The 25,618-nt window shown below is 35.3% G+C and overlaps 1 protein-coding gene across 4 annotated transcripts in view; it reads left to right on the forward strand.

The window, feature by feature from the left end:
- furina (furin (paired basic amino acid cleaving enzyme) a) overlaps positions 1–25,618 on the forward strand; it is a 218,949-nt gene that overhangs the window by 11,391 nt on the left and 181,940 nt on the right. For all 4 annotated transcript variants that reach the window (XR_012382483.1, XM_073906893.1, NM_001045106.2 and 1 more), the window contains 1 exon segment: positions 5,526–5,839. Coding sequence is in view for 3 of the 4 variants with exons in the window: in XM_073906893.1 (XP_073762994.1) it covers positions 5,663–5,839 (177 nt within the window). In the remaining variant the exon portion in view is untranslated.

Below are 25,618 nucleotides of genomic sequence, written 5' to 3' on the forward strand. Positions count from 1 at the left end.
AAATAGAAAATGGGGTTTAATGAATGATGCCAGTTTAAATGCTGATTGTTTTGTTTTTGTTTTTTTGCATGAATGTTTATGCTTTTTTGCATCATTTTATGTTTGTAAAAGAATGTAAAGATTTTATTTCCTGATGGTAAACTTGTGGTAGAACAGGTACTAGTGCGTCAGCCTCTGGATTTCAGTGAAGTGCAGTTTAACACAGCTGACTGCATTCTCCTGCCATTGTTATGGTGATGCTGACATTGTGAGTCTTTCAGAAAGCACGTAAACGGGGACATGTCATTTGAACCAACACAGCCATGCCATGTCGAATAATAGAATAAAAGCTGAAAACAAATGCTAGCACTTTTAGTTGTGTTGCAAAGAATGGGATGGTGAATGTAAGACGAGTCGCTTATATGATCATGGAGCATAATTTCAGTTGCCCTTCTTGTTTACACACTATTATTTTTGCTGCTTGTTTAAACTACTTATTTAAAATGAGCTGAATCAACACTATTCTTTAGAGTTTTTTGGGACAACTTCATTGTTTTATGTTCAATCCATTCAAATTTGTAAAAACAATTACATTAGCTTAATTGATTTATGTTGGGAAAACTTGAAGGAATTGTGTGGAACCCTGCATTTTTAATAGCGTGCACTCAACTGACTTTTCCTGCTTGTTCAGACTACTACTTTTCAATAAGCTAAATCAACACGGTTCTCGAGGTTTCTTTTGAGACACCTTAATTGTTTTGTGTTCAATCCACTTATTTTTAAAAAATGATTAACGTAATTGATTTGTGTTGGGACAACTTGAAGGAATTGTGGGGAACCCTGCATTTTTTTACATGAAGCAAAATAACATTTTGTCCAGTGAGACTGTGCATAACGAGTGTTTATGCGTGTAAGAAATGGGCCATTAAGGGTGTGGACAGGTCAACTAGACTCAACATGAATTTCTTAATCCACGATTAAGAAATCATGCATTGAATCATCATCATCAAGTTTTGCTGCAGTAAAATAGACTTTTATAGATCTTTTTTGCATGTAGCAAGCTCAAATAAAATTTCAAGCCAACTTATCCTTACTGTTAATGAAAGTGTTTTCTGGAAAACACATTTTCCCTCTTTACCTTTTAGACTGACGAATGGACCAAATGCAGTGTGACTTGAATGCGCTGCTTTATTCCCTAATGCAGTGGCTTAAGTTGAACCGCAAGTCAACAAGAATGTTGCATCAGCGTTTGTTTAGTCATAGGTGAGAAGCAGGGCGACGATTTTGTGGTGAAACAACGGGTCTGTAATGGCTAAACAAGGAAGTATGAATAAAGTTTCTGTGGAAGTATAAGTCAGCTTTCTTCTTTCCAATCTTTGGTTTACTGATGTCTTAGCAGCAATGATCTTGGCACATTTCTTTTGGAAGCCAGAAAGATTTATTTATTTTTTTATCCATTTCAGTGATAAGACAAACTGAAATCTTTTTAAAGGCATATTTTGAGCAGTCAAGCCAGGAATGTTTAGCTCTGCATGGTTTAATATAAGTTGTTGTTAAAGTTTCTGAAGGGATATTTGCTGGAGGTTGATGAATTTATTTACCAGGCATTAATGCTTCTTCATGCAATTTTTAGCTGTATCAAGCAGTGAGCTGAGCTCCGTCTTAATTCTGCACAAGTTTGTGCAAATTTGCTGTTGCTCAAGTCTCCTCAAATTGTCAACACTGTTCAAAAACAAATGCCTTCTGATCCCTCCAAGTATTTTTGTGGGAATACCTTTTAATTAACAGACAGTGAGGGTTTTTGGTTTTCTGGAAAGCATATTCAGGTGTGTTTTCCATCCCAGACATTCATTCATTATTTTCCTTCGGCTTAGACCCTTATTTATATCCCAGACAATCCCAGGTAAACATAAATGAATGTTAACTCTACACAGCCTCGCTTATATTTGCATTAAATTAAATGACTATGAGGGCTTTAGATTGACGTTTGAGAATATCACTAGTGCTAGGGATTCCTAGGGCTAGGCGATTAATCAAAATAAAACTGCAAATGTGTTTGTTCATTGCTGTGATTTGTGGGAATAAATTGAAGTTCTGTGTTTAGTAGTTAATTAAATAGACAGATTAGAAGTAGGGATGTCCTGATCAGTTTTATTTATTTATTTTTTTTGCACTTGTCTTAATTTTGAGTATCTACTGAATCCGATAAGATTCTTCTATAATGCATAAAAAACAATAAAAAAGGGTGAAGAAACAGATCCAGGATGTTCCTTATTTTATTCAATTTCCCTTATTTTAATATTCAACATCTGTTTGTTTGTTGTGTTAAATGTAGCCTTTTTCTTTCCTCCTCTTGCAGTATCAAGATTGCATATCTCACAATTTGCTATGGCAATTTTGTCCTCATCAACTTTATAATGCATCCAGACTGCAGACATACTCGTGCTTTCCACTTCAAGCTGCTTCAGTGATCTAGTTTGCTTGCATTTAACCAATAGCGTCTCTTCAACAAAGTGAGGTCACGTTGCTTTTTCTGTGTGAAGTCAAGAAAGAGGTCTAACTCTATGTCAGCGCATTACTATAGATTTGTGATCGAGAATCTGATCAAGTCTGAAACTGCGTCGTCAGGTCGGATTTCCGGTCATGTGATTTGATCTGGACACCCCTAATTATAAGTGGTAATTACATGTTCTGCTGTTATTTCAAATATAGAGAATAGTTCAGATCGGAGCCGATTCTTACTTCTAGCCTTGCAATGTTTTGGTGCTACTTGAGAATCACTTTTCCTGGTTTAGAGCTGGTGCTTTTTGTGTTGAAACACAAAAAAATCAATTTGGAACCAAGCTCGAAACCAGCACTCAAACTGCCTTGGAGCAATTCCAGAGTTATAGATGTGACATTTGCAGTAAAACCTCAAAACATTAATTGACATACGCTTTTTATGTTAACATGATATTGAAATATCTGTTTATATTTTCCAAACAACTAGCCACAGAGTTGTGGGATCAGAAAAATGTCAATCTGTAAACATTTTTTAGATTTTAAATGAGGAAAATAAACATTAGTTTGTACCGAGTTTACAGTATGCAACATACTTTATAGAAATGATCTGAATTAAGCTGCACAACTCAAAAGAAACAATGCTAATCAAATTGATAGGGCTTGTCTCTTTATAGAACACAAATGATTGCCTATGTTTTATTTGACATTTTTGCATTTATGAGCAAAAAGCTTTGTTATGGATGTGACTAATGTGAAATAGCTGTTTGTGTGACTTTGTCAATGTTTACAAACTATTATATTTGGTTTACCAGAGACATTTGAGTATTTTTACAGTATTGTAAAATACAAGCCTTCACAAAAAATTAGAAAGGGTTTTGCTATTTTTTGTAAACTTTTATTTTATTTTTTTCATGGCAAGGCTGACATTTGCATGGAATTGCTTCTTGGTAGAAAATTCACATTTAACAGTAATTAGTTGAGAGCAGCAGGAGCATGGGGTAGGATCAAGATGCTAAACTTTTTCAATAACTATCTCCTACCATACAAATATAACAACCTCTATATCATAGTAAAAGGAAGCCTAAATTTTGTTTTTTGTTTATTCATTAAACTGATGTCATAGTTTATTTAGTATGGATAATATGCACATCCAATGCCTTGTTGACAAAAACACCATTGTATTGCATTACTAATTTATAAAGAATGGCAGCACTGTTTCATTTGGCTGTAAAAGCAGGTTAATTTGTGGTATCATAAGGCTCTTTAACAAACTCAAACAGCGCTGATTGGTGTTCACGTCCAATAGTTGCTCGCGTTGTGCTGTCCTTTTAAAACAAGATGATAAATGGTCAGCGCAGTGCTCAGTTCAAACAAGCAGCACTGTTTGCTTTCGGTGTGATCAGTGATGTATCTCATAGGCAATGGTATGTCATCATTTTTCAGTTCTGCGAATCTAAATTGGCTCCAAAACCACTTTTAAAATTTAGTTGCACTGGCTGGGAAAGACGCATTTACTCCAGAGCTCTGACTAATGTTGTTTAAACTGATAGAAACTGAACCCCTTTAGCTGCATGTCTGCCACCACCAAAGCAAAACTTGTTAGATTGGCTGTGCTGTTAATTTTCAACCAGTTAGCAGGGCTCGAAATTAACTTTTTTACTTGGTAGCACCGGTGCTCCCAACTTCAAATATTTAGGAGCACCAAAAAAATTTTAGGAGCACCAGAAAAAATTTAGGAGCACCCACCAAAAATTAATGAGCACAGCTACTAATTGTTTTTTAAGGGATTTATTGTATTTTAAAACAACATTAATAGGACTGACAAAAACTAGAAACAACTATCTAACTAATGCTGCGAAGACAGTGATATTTGTGTGCAATAATTCCAAAATGAATGTCTAATAATTAGGCCATAGAATATTAATGATGATGAAAATAACAATAATAGTAACAATGAATTCCATTTCTCATTATGATACTGCCTTAAATGTGCATGAATGCAAGTTATCTGCTATAAAAAGTCTGTTAGTTTACATCAAACAAAAATGAAGCATTGCAGTAAGAAATATTTATTTTGCACTGCTGTTTATATATGCATGTCAATTTAATAAATAATATTTCTGCTACAAAACAAACAAAAGATTATAATAAATCATTCAATTGATGAAAGCTGCAAAGCAGTCATCAGAAAATAAATAAAAAAATAATATACACCTCAAAAAAGAATTGACAAAAGAAAGTAAGTCTCACTTCTATCCCTCTTTAAAAGTTTTGGTTTCAGTTTGTGTCTATTTAAAGGTTCAGTCTGAGATGATCTTCATTTTTCTGTGTTAGTGGAAAAGCTGGCGAGTCAGCCGACCCAATTTATGAGCAGGCAGCGCAAGATTCTTGCGCTAACCATCGGTGCAATACCGGTCTTTGTTATTAGCCGCAGTTTCAGTGTAAACTTAGGAAAGGCGAGCTTCTTTGTCGATATATACAGTATTAGATTAGACTTTTAGCGGACATTTGCGCTGAACACGCAGTGAATGCAACGCATGGAGATTCGGGCGCCTTCTCTAAGAAGCGCGTACTCAATTGATCTCAGCTGGCGGATCATTATTCACCACGTGACGTGTCATGATCGCTCTCATCTGCGCCTCAACTTTAGGTGGGGTTTGCAAACCTGTGTGCTTTAAGTTTTTACTCTTCAGCCGTTTGCATTTCCCGTGGTCATAAAAGCTCCTTCCCTGTCATCTGACAGCGGAATACCGTGAGTGATTGACAGCTAATATGAACCAATATAACGGCAGATAAGAGCGATTCAGCACGTTTTTACAAAATATCAAAACAGGTCGCACTACAACCATTATCTGCAGTCGCACTAATGCGCCCAATTATATTATGAGGTCGCATAGATTAATTTTCGGGCGCATATGCGACCAAAATGGTCGCAATTTCGAGCCCTGAGTTAGTCAGTTCCACACTTAAATCTCATCTGTGATTCATATTCTTCCGTCTAGTAACTCAAATGACTCATTATCGTCTCTTTCTCTCTCCCCCAGGTGATTCCTGAAGTACATCTCTCTTACACGGCTCCAACTCTACATGTGCCGGGAGCAGCGCGGATTTAGCGGCCTGCTGTGCTGACGGACTTGGTGACATTAGGAATTCCTGCCTTGGTTCTCCTATAGTGTGTCTGATGGATCTCAGGCTTGCCTCATTGACGCTCGGTACACTACTGGTTCTCCTGACCTCTGGGCCACAGCCATCCATTGGACAGAAGGTTTACACCAACACATGGGCCGTCCATATTGAGGGGGGAGAGGAGGAAGCTGACCGGATTGCTAGAAAGCATAGCTTTGTGAACCATGGGAATGTGAGTACTAGCAAAGTCCCTTTACGGCATAGGTCTCAAACTTGATTCCTGGAGAGCCGCAGCTCTGCACATTTTTGCTCCATCCCTAATCAAACACAGTTGATCCAACTAATCAAGGTGTTCAAGACTACTAGAGACTATTAAGCAGGTGTGAGTTGGAGCAGCTTGAAGCTAAGCTATGCAGAGCTGCGGCCCTCAAGGTATTCAGTTTGAGTCCGTTGGTTTACAGGAAGTCATTTCACTCGGTGGCCATCTTTGTAACGCCAGTATGCTCAGGCATTCTGTTTGAATGGGGAAACCTCAAATTCTCCAAAACTCCTAGCCAATCTTATGATTACATTTCGTAATGGGAATCACCTATAAAATTAAACAACAACTGTCTCTTTAGTTTCATTTCTAAACATTCAAAATCTGCAGTAACTCACGTCTGTTCTGAGCCTTTCCTCCGGAGAATTGTCAGTATATCGATCAAAGATTGGCTCAGTACTAGAAGGCGGGGCTTCATTTGCCAAATTGATCGTTACACTTTTCCCCATTCAAAACTATTGAGTATTCTATAGTCTTTGGTGCTAGATGAGTAATATTGTATGTTTGGAGAGCTGCTTTGGGTTGCGCATTTGTCTGTGTGCTTCTGTTACTTTCAGAATGCAATGTGTTGATTTTAATGAATTTTTGTTTCATTTTGATGAGCAAAGGCGTGTGAAAAGCAGTGATGACAGTCAGATTTTTTGCATGAACATTTAAAGCTATACAATATACACTTCTGGCACGTTTAAGCTAGAAGTAGGCAGGCTATTTTTTACTTGATGTCTGTGCGATCTGGAAGTTGCTGAGACTTATTTCAGTATATGTTAATGTACTTCCAACTCAAATGGAATATTTAATAGGAGGCGGGTCGTTCTTTTTGCGCATCATTCTCTCATAGCAAACTAATGGTACACTAGTAAATTCCCAGAATTACACAACATGTTACTGTAACTTTTCACACTAAATTACATTAGTGTCACTTCACAGCATTTAACTGTTAAATTTGACTTATTCAGAATTTAATTGTGAAATTGAGGCAGACATCAAATTACGGTCTTATCTTTTACATGTTAGTTATAGGAATTTAAGCACTATTAATGTTTTATTCCACATTGAAATTAATGCACACGAACATTTATGCTAGGACAGGCACTTTTTGACATTTATAAATATTTACAGAATTATTTTTTGAATTACTTCTACAGTAATGTACTTGGAATTTACACACAGTACCTTACTGTGAATGTAATGCAATTATTAGCCAGACATTTACTGTAAATTTAAGGTCAAATTGTACTGTGTAAGTAAATAATTTCTTCATTTTGATTAGCAAAGACGGGTACAGTAATGAATCAGATTTTTTGCTTAAATATTTAGCACTATACAAGATATACACGTCTACCTCTTTTATCTAGAAGTAGGTAGGCAGGTAATTATTTTTGCTTGAAGTCTGTGTGATATTTCAGTATATGTTGATGTTTTTCCAACTCAAATGGAAAATTTATTAGGAGGCTGGGCTTTTCTTTTTGCGCATCATTCCCTCATAGCAAAGTAATTGTAGAAGGGGTGTCAGACATTTTTTTTCAGTGGATTAACTTGCGCAGATTATTTGTTCACCTAAAAATAACGTGTGATGGCAAAATAAACATTGCGAATTTTGATTTCACACAGACTTTAGAAATTTTAGTAGATAAAGGAGATGTGATAATGAATTCATGGTTGTCAGTCGTGATTTTAAATCATTTAATTCTGTTTATGTTTCAGTTTTGGATGAGTCTGTTTTCTGTAAGCAAAATGATTCAGCTTTTTAAGGTTGACATTTTAAGTGACGTTTGACAGATGGGCTGTTTCCTTGTTTGAACTGGTTTGTTAAGTTTTAAAATTAGCCTCTTTCTGTTGTTTTGCACAATGCTATTCAAAGGCTTGGTGTTGCCAAGGCTGGATTGATCTAATCTGAAGTACATTTATTAACAACAATATTGGGAAATATTTAGGTTTTCTCTCTCTATATATCTTAATTTCTTTCAGCATCATTACTGAAATCATTCTAATATGTTGCTTTGATGCTTCAGAATATATTAATATTATTGTTGTTGTTGTTGTTATGATTATTACTATTATTAAGGCTGCACAATCTATTGTTTCAGCATCGATATTGTTATGTGCACATCTCCAATAGTTACATCGCAAGAAATGCAATGTTGAGTTTGGATTATAGCTGACCAGGAGCTACAGAATTGCACTTAATTACGGTGTTTATACAGAATTTATATGCTTCACGCAAAAAAGTTTCTTATAATTTGTGTCTTCTTTCTAGTGCAAATATCTACATTTTAAAGCTAAAACAAGATTATTTTACTTGCCCCACTGGCAGATAATTTTGCTTGTTAAATGGAAACTTTTTAATTTTGCAAGAAAAAGTTAAAAAACAAAACAATTTTACTTAATCTAAGAATTTTTGGTTGTATATTTTGACTTAGTAATTGGACCAAGCAAAGAAGAAAAGCCTTTTTTTTTTGCATTGTGATTATTCAATTTGGAATATTTACTTGGATGCGGGGCTTTGTTATTAGGCATCATTAACCAACTAACGGTAAGAGGGGCGTCCAACTTTGATTGAAGATTATAAAACATTTTTTTTCATAGATTAACTTGTGCGGATTAATTGTTCACCTACAAATAACGATGTGTGATAGCAAAATAAATAATTTTTGTATTTTTATGTGTAAAGCTTTTTTAGGGAAGAAAAGCCTTTTTTTGCATTGTGATTTATTCAATTTCTGTTTCTGAATACTGTTAAGACTTCCCAGAAAAATGACAATTAGTACTATTCAAACTATCTTGTGGAACTACATTCATATCGCATATATTTAGCACAGAAAAATAAAATATGGCTGTATCAAATTTTTCCAATATTGAGCAGTCCTAATTATTATTATTATTATTATTATTATTATTATTATTATTATTGATGATTATTAATATCAATATTGATATTATTATTATTATTATTATTAATATAGATTTTTTTTTTTTTAAGGATTCTTTGACTTGAATTTGACCATTAATTTGAAAAAAGGCTTGTCACTTAACAAATTCTTGGTAAATAAATATTCTAATGAACAAAAACACACACACACACACACACACACACACACACACACACACACACACATATATATATATATATATATATATATATATATATATATATATATATATATATATATATATATATATATATATATATATATATATATATATAAAACAAACCAAATCCTGCCTCAAACTTGCTGATATAAACTTTCATCACTTTCATTAAAATTACTACCACAGTTAGTAAATATGGTTGTCGCTCCCAAACACTTGACTACCTGGAAGTGAATATTTAAAGCATAGATCTCAACGTCCTTCTGCACCATGAGATTTTAATTAGGAAATATGCAAATTTGTCCTTTTCTTCCTCATTACCCTATTCTGAGGGAAGTCATGAATTTTGAACATTTCCTGCATGTTGCGTCTGAATGCTTCGGCTCTCTCTGATGGAATGCATAAAACATCATCCTCTTCCACCAGTTGTCATTTGATATTCTCTGCTTGTAACAGGCCCTTGAGTGTAGACTTGTGTGGAATGAGCTTCTACCTCCCTTCCTGATCAAGAAATACCTTTTTAACTTGCACAAAACCTCTAAAGTTTTGCTCTGATAAGATGAGTTCGGCAACTTCAAGCTTATGAGCAACACAAATCAGATAATCCAATCCCCATAAGTAATTGAAAGCACATTATGCGAGTCGATTAGTCAATTCATTAAGTTAGATGATTAATTTAAGTGTGTATAACAGCCCACCTTTCCAGTAATGGGTTCACTTTAAAAGACAAACAGCCCACTGTCCAGATGGTACTGTAAAGCCAGGTGATGAATGGATCCCTGCACGCTTTGTAGGGGGCACTGAATGTACTGCGGTTTGTAATTGCTGAAAATGAATGCCTCAGGGTTCAGTCCTGTGTCTCTTGAGAAATAAACTAATATTGCTGGCATTTTTAGTATTGCGAGGGAGCATGAGTGCACAATTTATTATATTTTTAATACAGCTCGGATTCATATCTTATTCATGATGACTTGTCACTGACTGATGTTTTCTCAGCTGGCCAGAGTTTATCACAATGGACACATATTTTGGATCATTTGTAGAACTGGTATTGGTTTTGTTGAACCTGCCAATTGGCTTGTGGTGCTTCCTAAGGCAGGCATTGCTGATTATTGCTATTAAATGGGTTAAAAACCTCATTAAATTGGACCATGTGTGTTGAATAAAACATCATAGAGATGTCTCTTTTTGAAATCTATTTCTGGTGGGAGTTAATTAATGGTGTTCGTCATTTTGACACTTGACCAGAATGCTTTAATTCATGTTAAAGAACTAAACCTATAATCTGTGTGATATTGGAAAAAATAGAGATATTTAGTTTTCCTGCTGTATTGTGTAAAATTAATACAATTTTACCAGATGACTTGAATAGCTCTGTTTAAAAAGAAATCATTCATTTACAGGGCTTCCACAGAGTCTTAAAATGTCTTGATTCTCAAAATTTAAGGGCTTAAAGTTTTAAATCTACTTTAAATATTGTATTGTAGGTCTTAAAGAGCCCATATTATACATGAAATAGGGTCATATCTTGGTTGTAAGGGTCTCCAACAACAGTTTAATATGCATGCAAGGTCAAAAACACTTTCGTGGTCTTATAATCTGCATTTTTTTTTACCTAATTATCCCAGCGACTCCTGTATGAATCGTCCAGTGATTCATTTGTTCCCAAACCCCTCCTTAGCGCGAAGGTAATCTGCGCTGATTGGACCAATGACAGTCTGTTGCGATTGGTCGACTGCCTTCAGTCAGAGAGTGAAATGCCAAACAGCTAATCAGCAATATAAAAGTAATCACAGTTCATACACGCTCGATAGTGTAAGGCGTGGATTCCAGCTGCCAGTGGGTCAATGTAAATACAGACTATGGACTTGAAAATTCAGACGACTTACTATTTTATTGAGGAAAAACTCCAAAAACAGTTGAGGAGATCTCCTAGCTTCTCATTCTGCTTTTTTCACAGACACACACACACGCACGCACTTAACCCTGCTGCGCGCACACACACACACACACACACACACCTCCGGACGACAGCGCGCGCACACACAGACACACACACTACTCCTTGTCCACGGAGCTCCGTTAAAAAAGCAGCACATGTCGCGTTTTTAACGTGACTTTGCACGCGATAAGAGAATATAGCCAGTTAACCTGATACAGTACATGCGGTTACAAGTAACAATTCACAACTAAATAAATTTGCAAGTCAACGAGGCAACTTTAATCGCACGTACTTACACTTGAGAAATGGAGGAAGAAAAATCCATCCTGACGTCCATCAGTTACTCTTTACTGATCCTTCCTTTAACAAACGCAGATGAAGTATTCTTTGTAGCATGTAGTTTCCAGTAGTTTCCTACTGCTTGGTTATAATGCTGATGTTTCATCTTTGGGTAGAGACTCAATATATCCATCTGCAGTGTGACTTCAATCGACCGGCGTGTGTGTGTGTGTGTGTGTGTGTGTGTGTGTGTGTGTGTGTGTGTGTGTGTGTGTGTGTGTGTGTGTGTGTGTGTGTGTGTGTGTGTGTGTGTGTGTGTGTGTGTGTGTGTGTGTGTGTGTGTGTGTGTGTGTGCGTGTGTGTGCGTGTGTGTGCGCGTGTGTGCGCGTGTGTGCGCGTGTGTGCGCGTGTGTGCGCATGTGTGTGTGTGTGCGTGTGTGTGTCTGGGTTTCTGCGTCAGAGGGCGGGGCCTCAAGTTTGAAATCTCCCGGGTTTGTGCGTGCATGTGAATAACTTGGTTTCGTTCGTACGTCATGGCGAAACACCTAATGAATCGGTATCAAGGCGACTCGTTTGAAGCACTACGAGTCGACTCTTTTATAGATGAATCAACCGTTTTAAACACTGTACACTAACAGATTTAAGCCTTAGCTGGATACTTCACTTCACTTAGAACTGTGTTACACACTACATGGAGGGGAATTTTCAAAAACCCATAATATGGGCTCTTTAAATCTTTTTTTTAATAGGTCTAATTTTCAAGTAAAGCTACTCAATCCATCCAACATCTATACTATCGCCAACAATCCATCTGTCAAACTTTTAATTTTAAATCAAAACTCTTAACTATAATGATTTAATTATTGTCTTTACAGTAACATTTGTTTTAATAGTTCTCTATGTATTTACTGCTGAGGATGCTGACCTGATCCATATTTTTTATTATTAAATTATAATTATTGTTGCTTTATTAAATGCATTCAATTTTATAATTTTTTTTTTTTTGTAGGGCAAGTAAATCTTTTTCATCTGGGATATTCGGAAATAGTCATTAGTGTTTAGTCTGTATAAGTCTAAAATTCATAACAGTGTTAAAAATGTCTTCGTCTTAAATTTTACTTGGTGAAACTTATCCCAATTATCCCAAAGGGATAATTTTGTTGGGGGGTGAATTATGCACGATATATATAGTAAACAATGGGCTATATGCACCAGACTTTTAATTTTCTGCCAGGCAGCTTAAGGGCTTCCGGTGAACTGTCTTTCCATTTCAAGACTGTCACAATTAAGATCTTATTTCTTTACAAATCAGCGATCTTCACCGCCTGTTTGATATACGATATGAAGTGGGTCTCAGATCGGACAAGAAGCACTGCATGTCTTTAAAATATGACTCTTTATTTTACCCCAGTATTTTCAATGGAATTTCTGCACTAGCCTGTTGCTACTGACAGCGCTAGTGTTTACTACTTAATTGTTTTATGTTCACTCCACTTAAATGTGTAAAAACTATCAAGTTAACCTGGGGCGGATTCACACAATGCAGTTACCTTGAACCTTGCCGAAGTGCAATTGTGCCCCTTCCCATCTTCCCCGATGGCCTGCACTCACATTGCATTTTTAATTTATTTATCATTGGATTTTAACAATACTGTCATTAATAACCACAGCATTGGATGACATCAAGTGCAACAATAAACAAGGAAGAAAAAAAAAAGAAATTTATAATACTTAAATAAAATAATAATAAAAAAAAACAGGGTACTCGCTCTTCATTTTTACTTTCTAAGCCTGAGCACTCTTATGTCATTGAGGATGCGACTGTTTAGTTTGACAGGAGATAAGTGCTCTCACTCAGCACAGTGGACATTGCTTTAGTTATATTGTTTTAGTAGACAGTAACAAGCAGTCAAATATTTTGCCGGACAGATCCAGCACATTTGATGCTCATAAATGATGCTCATAAAAGTGAACATGCTGCACGTATTAGGATGTTTGCCGAAGGTGTAGCTGTCGTGCAGTAGGGGGTTTGCATCTTTAATATACTATGACAGGTTGTGTTCATTGAAAACTAAGAATGATTAAAAAATCCATATGAAACAGTCTCTTAAAAGTGATGTTGCATCTTCAGTTTTGCGCTCCCGTACACTCACACTACAAGTGTACCAAAGTCCAACGGAACCATGCTCTGGCAAACCTCTTCCAACTGGGCCAGGGTCGCCCAACCTAACTGCACCTGGTCCTGATTCAGAGCACTCACACTTGTTAAACAAATTGGGAAGTGCACCCGGGCACGGTTCAAATTAAGTTAGACGGTTCAAATCGATTGTGTGGAACCCAGTATTTTTTTTCCTGTGTGTAGTCTTTATTAAGTTTATTCTTTATTAAAATTACAAAAAAATTTTTGTGTGTGCCTGAATGCTTTAAGCTCTTTTGAAATGCTCTTCAAATGCCTTTAAAACTCATGCAAACGATAAACGTTGACTAATGGTTAAACTCCATAAATCAAATGCATTCTGAACTGTAATGCTGATCAACTATAATCCCTTCTCAATAATGCATTCCTGATGCACACACTGCGATATCAATATACTGTGTAGACCTGATCTCAAAAATACTGTAAGTGCAGTTTGAAACTGTGAGCTTCCTTTGAAACTGCTGCTCTCGGTCATGAGAAGTGGAAGAAACTTGAAGCCACATGATGCATCTGAGCTCGAATGTTTTTGTTGGACTGTCGCGCTGTTATGGATCGCTGTAAATCATCTCTGATCTTTTGTAATGAGACTGTAGCTTGGTTTTTCTCGCTGCGAGTCGGCCGTACAGAAAAATCACACCTGGCCGAGCCCCAAACCCACATTGTGTGATGAGACATGCTGACAGCGCTTCTGGCCCAGTTTGAAAAGGGTATCGTTTGGTTACACCATTGCCGGGGGCTTAACGTTTTTAACATGTCTCATTTGTCTTTCAAGTGGAGAATTTCTTCTGCAGACAGAGAGAAGCTTCTGATTTATCCAAAACACTGTCTTGCTCTTTCTCTTGCTTTGGTGTAGTTTTTTTTACCCTCACTCACCTGGTTTCCTTTGGTGATGTAATGTGAGGCATGAATATATTCTTATGCTCTTAAGTGTGGCAGTGCTTAAGTCATAGGTAAACTTGAAAAGTCAAAATAACTACGTTAAGTTTATTTTTTTTTCTTGTTCGAATACACTGCCTCACTAAACCAAACAGCTCTGTAAAGTCCACTCTAACACATCCTGCATATGTATAATGGGCTTCAGGTCATTTGGTAATCATTTTAAGTGTGATTTAAAAAAAAAAAAAAAAAAAAAAAGCCACTTTTTCAGGGTGTCCACTCGGTCTTAGTCTTAGTGGTCTTAATTTAAAAGACTAAATTTTAGGCCTTAAACTATTAAATAGACTTAAATATTGTGTTGTTGGTCTTAATTAATTTTAAACGTGTCTAAATTTTGCTTTGTCCTTGTAAAGCTACTCAATTAGGCCGACATTCAATCACCAACAATACATCTCAACTTTTTTGTGTGCTTGTTGTAATTTTTATATATATAAATTGCAAAAAGATACAGTTCGCAACAACTGTTGGACATTTTTACTGCAAATTCCCCTTTAAATTCCCTAATCAGGAAAATATTTTTTTAAAAACAATTGCACAATTCTTCATGATAATACTGGGCCAATGGAAAAAAAGTGTATAACCCTGAACTAAAATTTTATTCTTAATGGTCTTAAAAGGGTCTTAAAGTCTTAAATTTGACTTGATGAAACCTGAAAAACCCCGTTTTCACACTTTGAGCAAAAATAAATTTTACGTTGTTGCATGAAGCAATATGGCTTTTGGGTGAGTCTTTTGATATAAAACGCTACACATTGATAATTGTTTCTGTTATGCTTATGTATCTTAAAAGTATCTTTGACATCTTTAACATTGGAGAAGCAGATTAAACTTCAATAAACATTCAAACGTATATGCTCAAGTATAGGGGCCATATTTATTTAAATTTTATTTCACTGTATGAATAATTAGGCTAGGCTGGATAAGTTTAAGGTTTTAAAATTGCTAAAAAAATTTATATCATTCCTGTGACATATGTAAGGTCAAAAAGCAAAAAATCTTGTTGTCAGACTATTTAATTTTTATTTATTTAGGACAATAGTATCTCCAGCAGCAAAGGACCATTCACATCAAAAGCTAGTGGTCAGCCCACGATTTAGCAAACATTTAAAAAAACAAATCGCTTATTCATATAATCGCCCACATCTAAGCAAGCTTTAGACCTAAATAATGCAGTGGTTTAATTTATATCTAACAAAGTTTTTTCTTTTTTTAACCCAGACATTTAAAAAGAACTTATTTCAGAGTAGTTGTTACAAAATCGTGAAACTTTGATAATTTTATACAAGGACATTATGCCGTCAGAATCTTATATCACCCCATGCATGTGAATTATTAATTTTACAGTAACGATATTTTTGCAATATAGTTATTTAAATAGGTAGTTATTTCAGAAAATCATCAACAATGCTTCTAATAAAGCGACTTGACTTAGGAAATAAAAAATGACTTTGTTTACTTGCACCTTGTTAAATACTGAACTTGGCTGAGTTGATCAAGATAAAACATTTGAAGAAATCATTCATTCATTTTACTTCAGCTTGTCCCTTATTGTTCAAGGGTTGCTATAGCGGAATGAACCGCCAAATATTCCGGCATATGTTTTACGCAGTGGATGCCCTTCCAGCCACAACCCAGTATTGGAAAACACCCATTCACACTCATCCGCATTCATACTGCCAATTCAGTTTATTCAATTCACCTATAGCACATGTGTTTAAAATGTGGGGGGAACCGGAGCACCCGGAGTAAACCCACCCCAACACAAGTAGAACATGCAAACTCCAGACTAAGCATTTTGTGACATTATTTCATGCTTTGCTTATTTTACTTTTCTTTTTTTTTTTAAGTTATGCTCCTTTTCCAAGAGGCTGTAGCGCTACTGAAAGGATATTGCGCACAGAGGGATTCTGTATTCACATTCATAGTTTTAAAGTCGGTAATTCAAAACTGTTCAGCTGAATCACAAGAAAAAATAACTATGCACACAAGTTAGCCACACCCACTTATTTACATGTTTCAACTGACATGTGAAAACAACAAACAACAAACCAAAAACGGGACTTCATGTTAGGATGCGCAAACATCAGATGAATTTTTTATTTTTTAATTTATTTTTTTTGCAGTTACTGTTAGGCATGTGCCGGTGTATGATTCTGACGGTATGATGACCTTGAATAAAAATATCACTGTTTCACAGTATTGAGATTACTGCTTAAAAAAAAAATTTTTTTTATATATATATTCTTTAAAATGTCTGGGTAAAAAACTAAAACTTTTTTCCCTTTTTAACACAATATATTTTATTTTGAGAAACATTTAAAATATTTTGGAACGGTAAATACGTCAGGCTAAATAATTCAAATGAATTATTGACTTTAGCAGTCATTAGTTCAAAAACACAGATTTGTTCACAATTTAAAATGGCATCTTAGGATATCTTTAAAAACATTTAAAAAGTACATATACTGTAGGAACTATATTGCAGAAAATTTTGGCAGTTGTAAAACTTCGACTTTTACCGCAGTGTGAAAACCGTAATCATCCCATACCTAATCACTATGTTGTATTTCAAGTTCAGTACATGTGAAAGAAACAAATTCCTTCCATTAAATAGTTGTGTAACAAAGGAATTCTGGGTGCTGTGTTCATCTTTTTACTCAACTTTTCAGAAGTTTTAAACTGAAGAATATCATCGCTATTATACCTGACCAAAGGAGCCAAGAATAATAAAAAGTTCATGAATTTGCAGAAGGAAAAAAAGTGGGCACCAATTTTATTAGAAGCTTTGATGACTTTATATGCACATTAAACTGAATGCATAAGCCTCACAGCCTGTCTAATAATAAAGTAATCTTATTAAAAGTGTATTTGGACTTGTTTTGATAAGCCAGCGTGACCGAGGGAATGGAGTGCATTAATAAATGGGGGTGATTTGGTCACATTATTGAGGGGTGCCGTTATTAGATTTACGAGCGTGCCTGTGAGTACAGGGAAGTCTGTGAGGGGAAAATGTGCGTTAGAGGTGGATCCCTTCAAAACCTGGACATCATCCAGATACCTCATCTCATTATTTTCCTGCTTGCTCGCTCAGGATTCAGTTTGTTACCTCCCTCTGGGTTTGGAGTTAAGGCAGCCTTTGCTCGACGGTTTCCTAGAGTCTTTAGGATTGCAGGAGACCATATGAGACTGCTCCATCTGTTCCTTTTTAGTTATCTTAGCTATCATTCCCTTATGTTTATAACTCACAGATGCTCCAGGAATGCCTGTTTATTGTTGTTTTTTCGTGTCGTGTAATGTCATATATTGTACATGGCAACTATCCCACAAAAGATCAATTATGAATCCCACCCAAAATGGCTTTGAGTTTTCTGTGAGAAAAGTCTGTTTTATTTGATTATCATGTTGATGGAAAACAAGGGCTTGGATTACCAGAAATGAATCCGTTTGAAGGATTTCACAGCTGTGAAACCAGACGGTTGCTTTGCAGGTGTTCACACTGAAGTCGAGGGAAAGCAAGATCCTGACGTTTTATGGCACGTAATTGTAGCAGAACTACACAGCAGTACGTTAGCTCCAAGGCACCAGTTGAATTATAGGGCCCTGCTTGACATAATGATAATGAGCCACCATAGTTGACTGACTTGATATCTAGACGGGTTGCTTTAAAATGTTGGTAATGCTGTGCAAAACCGCTTCAGGTGATGTGTGAAATGGAATTATAGAAATGCATTTAGTGCTTTGCCTACTAACCTACATCCTGCTTGCTTATGAAGTTCACATTTACTAATTCTTGCAGTCCTGCTGTTTGCTTTCCTCCTCATGTTGCGCCTTTTTTATCTTTCATGACTAAGAGACTGGTTTAGCATTTCCTTTTACTGAGGCCTTGTTGTTTTCCAGAAAAGGACAGCTGATGTTTCTGATATTTTATTCACGTAAGAGCTTCCAGCTTTTTAGACCAGATCATAGGCTAACAAGAGACGATGTTTAAGTTTTGATTGGCTGTTTCTTTTGAGGAGCAGTCATCAGATGTATAAAAATCCTTCTTGATTGAATTATTCCACTATGAGAGTTTAACTTCTGATTAAAGATTGAACTGTGTTCTGTTGGAATTGGTAATCAAAGCTTTGCAAGTGGATTTGTAGCGATTATGCATGAGCTTTGCGGTTTTTGGTTCTGGTTCAGCATTACCACATTGGAAAAACAATTATGTAAAATGATCTAAAAGAATTAAATGTTTTCAACTTCTATTTATTATTGAACACTCTAATCAAGTAAAAAACTAAATTATTTTAAGTCTAACATGTCATTGCGCACGAAAAAATCCAAAAGGATTTAAAATAATTAATTACAGTGTTCAATAATACATCATTATAAAAAGATTCTGTTAAATTAAGTTCTGGGTGTAAGAAGTTGATGTAATTTGTTCTCACTTTTTAAAATGCACTGAAACAAATACTGTAAAAGGGTCTAACTAATACATTTTCCCACTTTAATAATAAACACTAATAAATTAAGCTGAAAAAAATAAATTATTTTCTGTCTGACAAGTTGACATCATTTAAGCTCTCACTTTTTAGAGTACTGGAAAAAAATGCAATTGGATCTAAAAGAAATGTATATTTTTCAATGATTTATTATCGAACGCTGTCATATATTAAGATGAAAACTCAATTCCTTTCGGTGTAACAAGTTAAAATTATTTGTGTTCTCGCTTTTTACAATGCACTGAAAAATATAATGTAAAAGATTCTGAAAGAATTGCATTTTCCAAATTTGATTAATATAATATATAATAAATAAGTTAAATATTTGAATATTTAAAATAAGTTATTTTCTGTCTAACAAATTGACGTCATTCAAGTTCTCACTTTCACAGTGTACTGAAAAAAAAATGCAATTGGATCTAAAGGGGATATATATAAAATAAAGCATCTATAAGAATCAAAATTTTCAACTATTATTGAACACTAATAAATTAAGTTTAAAAAAAAAAGATGTTGCCTCTAATAACGTGACATCATTCAAGTTTTCACTTTTTACAGTGCAATGGAAAAAAATGCAATCGGATGTAAAATAAATTGTTTCAATTATTTAAGTTTGAACACTAATAAATTAAGTTCAATTATTGTGGGTGTAACAAGTTGACTGCATTTTTTTCATTGCACTTAAATGACAAGGAAAATAATTAATTTTCAATCATTTATTATTGAAAACCAGAGGTTGAAAACTCATTTCTTTTAGGTGTTGAAGTAATTTATGTGCTCACTTTTTACGGTGCAGTGAAAAAATGTAAAATGATCTAAAAGAGTGACTTTTTTTGCACTTTATTTATTGTTATAAATAAACTGACAATTAATGATTTCGGGTCTAATAAGTTTTCGTCATTTAAATTCTCACCTTTTACAGTGAACTGAAAAAATTGAAAACCGAAAAAGAGGAAAGCAAGGCCGAATACTGAAACGCTGAAAGAAATTATGCAAATTATTTGCCCAATTCCATTTTTGATGTACTAACTTTGCATTATTCAAGTCATTGTAATTGCATATGTTAATATTAAGATTTAAAAATAAGATAAAATGTAATTTAGTTCATTTTGTGTTTCGGTTTGCTACAAAAAACATAGTAAAACCAACTGTAGTTCATTTTTTGGGAACTATGATTTCTGTAGTAATAACATGGCTAATTTTCGTAAGGTTTTGGTAAGGATGACATTTAAGAAGTTTGTTGCAATGCTTTTAATGAAATCCCTTACCTCAGGCATTTTTTCCACCCTTCAGTTAAATTATTTAAGGGCTTGCATTCAAAAATTGCAGTCGCAGAATATTTGGTGTACCTCAAATAAAGTTGAATTATTTTAGGTCTTTTTTAAATTAAAAACTCAATTCTTTTCGGTCTGACAAGTTGAAATAATTAAAGTTCCTGCTATTTGTATTCTTGTGTCAGCATACCAAATGCCATAATTGTTACATTCACATTATTTTAGTTACTAACAGTAGGACACAGTTGTCACGGTCTCAACATCATTAATGGTCATGGCTTTTTGCAAGTGCATGTATTACTAGTTATTTTCTCGCTATTGCATAAGTTTTACAGCTAAAATTTGACATTTTGGATGAGGAAATGTTTCTGCATTACTTTCAGCGTTGCATATTACCTTAACTAGTCAAAAAGATGAACGATTGTCAATGCATGAATCAAGCTCACCCAAAATGCCCTCAATTTCTGACATCAGTTTCCTGGTGTTCCTGGATGTGGGCAGATAACGTGGAGAAGACTTTACTCTGAATTCTAGCCTCGCTTCTAATTTGCATAACTTTGCATTGTTAATCCGAGTTCCTATTTCTGCAAATTATTTCGCCATGCACTACACCGTGTGCTTTACTAAGCAACAAGTGATGATGAATGTTTGTGCAAACCAGACACGTTTTATGGCTAAGTGACAAGAAATGGGACTCATTGCTACTAAAGCACACTCAATCAATTGTACATTACACATCAGATATGTTGCAGTTGTGAAAAGCCACGCAGCTTTTCCACTTCCAGTGCACACAGACAAATTAGTTGTCATTGGGAAATTGTCATGTTTGGTTAAATAGTTGTATTCCCTTTCCTATTGAGCCAGTTTTGCTCTAGTAATACAATTTTACTTGTAGTGCAAGATGCTGTTTATATTGGGTCTGGATGCAAAGGTTATTTTTCCCTATTACCTTGTTTACCTTCCTAGAAGCAATATCTGCTTTATGAGGAAAGGATTGCAGAACATCCCAAAACAAAGCAAGTCTTGTGTCCTCACACAAGCATAATACTATTTTGCGAAAGAATGTTTACGTGCCTTCCCTGTGATTTATGGCTTTTGATGGGTTCCCATGCCTCTCTTTGGAACTGTGGGGATCTTGAGTCGGAAAACAGTGCCACATTCATGGGAACCGCAAAGCATGTTTCAGACTTGACATTTTTTCCTTGTAGCTGTCGCTGTGTGTGTGTGTGTGTGTGTGTGTGTGTGTGTGTGTGTGTGTGTGTGTGTGTGTGTGTGTGTGTGTGTGTGTGTGTGTGTGTGTGTGTGTGTGTGTGTGTGTGTGTGTGTGTGTGTGTGTGTGTGTGTGTGTGTGTGTGTGTGTGTGTGTGTGTGTGTGTGTGTGTGTGTGTGTGTGTGTGTGTGTGTGTGATTCATATGTCTTATTTAACCCTTTTATGCTTGGTTGAATTGAAAAGATGAAAGGAAATGTGAAAATTTAAAGAGGCAGTCCACTTTTTAAAAAAAAAAATTGTCGTTTACTAGTGGTGTAACAGACCAGAAAGCTCACGGTTCGGGTCACAATGTTTTTTTAATTTTTTAATTTTAATTTTTATTTTGGATCATACCATTTTTTGGATCAGCCAAAAAGCGGAAGAGACAAATGTACTTTGCTTTCAATTTTAAAACAGTACTGTAAGAGACTTTTGGTTTTAACAAACAGAACTGAGAACCTGTAATTCTATTCAAAATAAAATGAGGAAATAATCATATGAATGAAAATTAATTGTCAAATATTCAGTACTGTAAAAAAAATCACTATTCTACTGTAGCTGATGAATAAATAAAAGTATAAATCTAACATTATAATATATATAAAAAAATTTTTAGTCTCATTTTCAATAAATGATTCATTTATTCACTCATAAAACTTAATGTTTCATTGCTAGATGTGTCATTTTTGAAGAATTATTCAGTGGTGTATTTTTGATGGCTGGTTTTCACCACCTTTCTTTTAATAAATGTAATTGCTGCCTACAATTTTCATTTTTGAGCGTTGTTAAATGCATATGATGGTGATTTTAATCTTTACCATAAACATCAGTGCTTTTATCTAAACTATAAACTCTCATCCCAGTGCAAAATTTTGCGTTTTTAGATTTGAATGCAGCGGTTCGAAGGATTAATAAACATATGCAAATCACCATCATTTATAATTAGTTGCGTGGTTGTTGAGATCCCGAACTTTTAATGATTAATCGTGCTGCTTACGCGAAGACACCTTTAACAACCTAAGAAACCCACCACATCCTAAATAACCTAAACATCTTCTGTCATCATCATATTTTAAAGCAAAGCCTAAATGCTTTCATACTTGTGATTAAAATGATGCCAGGGGCGATCTCTCTCTGTGATCGTTACAAATTAAGAATGAATCCACTAGTAAAAAAAAATTATTAATTCATGGGTCACATGTGTTCCGACCTGCGGGTTGTGATCAGCCGTGATCATTACACCCATATCATTTACTCATCTTCCGTTTGTTACAAACATCTTTGAGTTTTTTTTTTTTTTTTCATTTATACATTGTAAAACACATTACAAATAGATACAAAATAAACGACAACAAAAACATGTAACTAAAAGCAAACACACTGAAGGCTATTTTGAGCAAAAAACAACATCCAAAAACATTAGTGCATACTTGCATATAGAAAATACAGGTCTACTATGTGCTGACCAGGACTAGTATCCAGTACCGAGTTGGTAGTGGGGTCTCGATCATAAAGAACAGGGTCAAGCTGAAGAGAGAGTACCTAATTTTTTCTAATGTCATAAAATAACAAACATTTCTTATCCTACAAGTGTGAGAAGGCGTGTGAGAGCTCTTCCAGTTCAGAACATTTAACCCCCTGTCCAGAAGGGTTTAAAAGACTGCAAAATCTGCAAAAGGAGAAGGTAAAGTGTGGCCAGGTGGGAGAACTCTAAATAATCTAATAATTGGACTAGGTGGAATATCAACAGTAGTAATAGCAGATAATGAGACATTTGCCTCTAAAAAGAAAAGCAGGGAAGGGCAGGACCAGAACATATGAATCAGAGTAGAATGACACCTGTCGCACTCAGGGTCAGTTGACGTGGGTCAAGGTTCTTAACATTGACTTTTTTTTTTTTTTTCTTGGTTGAACTTTAAAGAGCCCATATTATGGGTTTTTGAAAATGCCCTTCCATGTAGTGTGTAACACAGCTCTAAGTGAAGTGAAATATCCAACTAAGGCTTAAATCTGTAAGCGTACAGTGTTTAAAATTGTTGATTCATCTATAAAAGAGTCGACTCGTAGTGCTTCAAACGAGTCGTCTTGATAGCGAGTCATTAGGTGTTTCACGATGACATATCTAGAAACACAAGTAGTTGCACGCGCAAACCCGGGAGATTTGAAACCAGCAGCCCCACCCACTAACACAGAAAAAATGCCACACACGCCGGTCGAATGAAGTCATGCTGTGCAGATGGATATTATTGAGTCTCTTCCCAAAGATGAAACCTCAGCATTATAGCCCAACCTTGAGCAGTTTGAGTGCTTCAGGAAACTACATGCTTACAAAGAACATTCGATCGGCCGTTTGTTAAAGGAAGGATCAGTAAAGTACTGATGGACTATGTCAGAACATGGGTGGGTTTCTCCCTCCATTCCTCAAGTGTAAGTACGTGTGATTTTAAAGTTGTTGCCTCGTTTACTTTAGCTTGTAAATGTATTTAGTTGTGATTTGTTACTTGTAACTGTGTGTGCTGCATCAGGTTAACTTTTTATATTCTCAAATCGCGTGAAATGCCAAGTTGAAAACGTGACGCGTGCCGCCTTGTTTACGGAGCTCTGAGGAGGAGGGTAGTGTGCGTGCGTGTGTGTGCGTGTGTGTGCGTGCGTGTGCGTGTGCGTGTGTGCGTGTGCGTGTGCGTGCGTGTGTGTGCGTGTGTGTGTGTGCGTGTGTGTGCGTGCGTGTGTATGTGAAAAGAGCAGGTAGAGTGTGCTTGGAGATCTCCTCGCCAGTTCTGGGAGTTTTTGCTCAATAAAATAGTTAGTCGTCTGTATTTTCAAGTCCGTCGTCTGTATTTACATTCACCCACTGGCAGCCAAAATCCCTGCCTTACACTATGAAGCCTGTATGCACTGTGACTAATTTTATAATGTTGATTAGCTGCTGGGCATTTCACTCTGGTCGACACTGACAGCCTTTAGCGCGAGACAATCGCAACAGGCTGTCATCGGTCCAATCAGCGCAGATTAACTTTACGCTAAGGAGGGGTTTGGGAACAAATGAATCACTGAACGATTCATATGGGAGTCGCTGGGATAATTAGGTAAAAATAAATGCAGAATATAAGACAATGAAAGTGTTTTTTTGACCTTGCATGCATATTAAACTGTTGTTGGAGACCCTTGCAACCAAAATATGACCCTATTTCATGTATAATAGGGGCTCTTTAAAAGAATATAGAGTATATTATAAAGAAAGTTGGAAAAAACAGCCATTGACTGCCATAGTATTTTGTTCCTACTATAAATTTCAGTGGCTTCTGGTTTCCATCATTTTTCAGAATGTCTTGTTTTGTTCAACAGAAAAGAAAACTCTCAAATAGTCATCCCAAAATTATAATCCTGTCATTTACTTGCCTTCCACTTGTTCCTAACATTGTGTTTTAAAAAAAATCTTCTGTTGAACATAAAAGAATATACTTTGAAGAATGTTGGAAAACAGCCATCGACTTCCATAGTATTTTTGTTCCTGCTATACATCTTCTATACATAGAAGATATTCTATACATATCTTCTTCTGTTGAACATAAAAGGATGTATTTTCAAGTAGAGCTGCATAATATTGGAAAAAAACAACATTGCAATATTTTACTCATTCACTGAGATATATATATATATATATATATATTGCTATATAAATTCAAGAGGACTAGAATAACTTGTAAAAAATTCATAATTTTACATTGATTGGGATGATTCTGTAGGGGAGGGTATCTGCATAAATTATAATAAAAATGACAAGCAATGTTTAATACAACAGAGAAAAGATGCAAATTAACAATAATCATGATTTTCTGGGCAGTCAAACAGTATTCAGAAGCAGAAATTAAACAATCACCGTATAATAGTAAAAATAACACTTTTATAAAATAACACATCTTTTTAATTGAGTAAATAATTATATAATGTACAATTAATCTTTAAGCTTCAAACATTTCATTTAATTGTGCCCAAATGGCTTAAAATTGCTTTAAATTGTTACAGTCAGGTCTTAAGCACATACCAATAATAAACTTTCACTCTAAGGTTTAGGTTTCACACTTAGGGTTTCACTTATATGAAATGACTCCACTGTTGTTTATTAATGTCTGGTCAACTATATTTCCAACTTATTGCAGATCTGTGCAATGCGACTATTGCAGACTTGCACATTGCAATACCAATGCTGAGACGATATATTGTGCAAACCTATTTTGAA

This window comes from Danio rerio, chromosome 7, assembly GCF_049306965.1.
Source record: "Danio rerio strain Tuebingen ecotype United States chromosome 7, GRCz12tu, whole genome shotgun sequence".
Taxonomy (NCBI): Eukaryota; Metazoa; Chordata; class Actinopteri; order Cypriniformes; family Danionidae; genus Danio; species Danio rerio.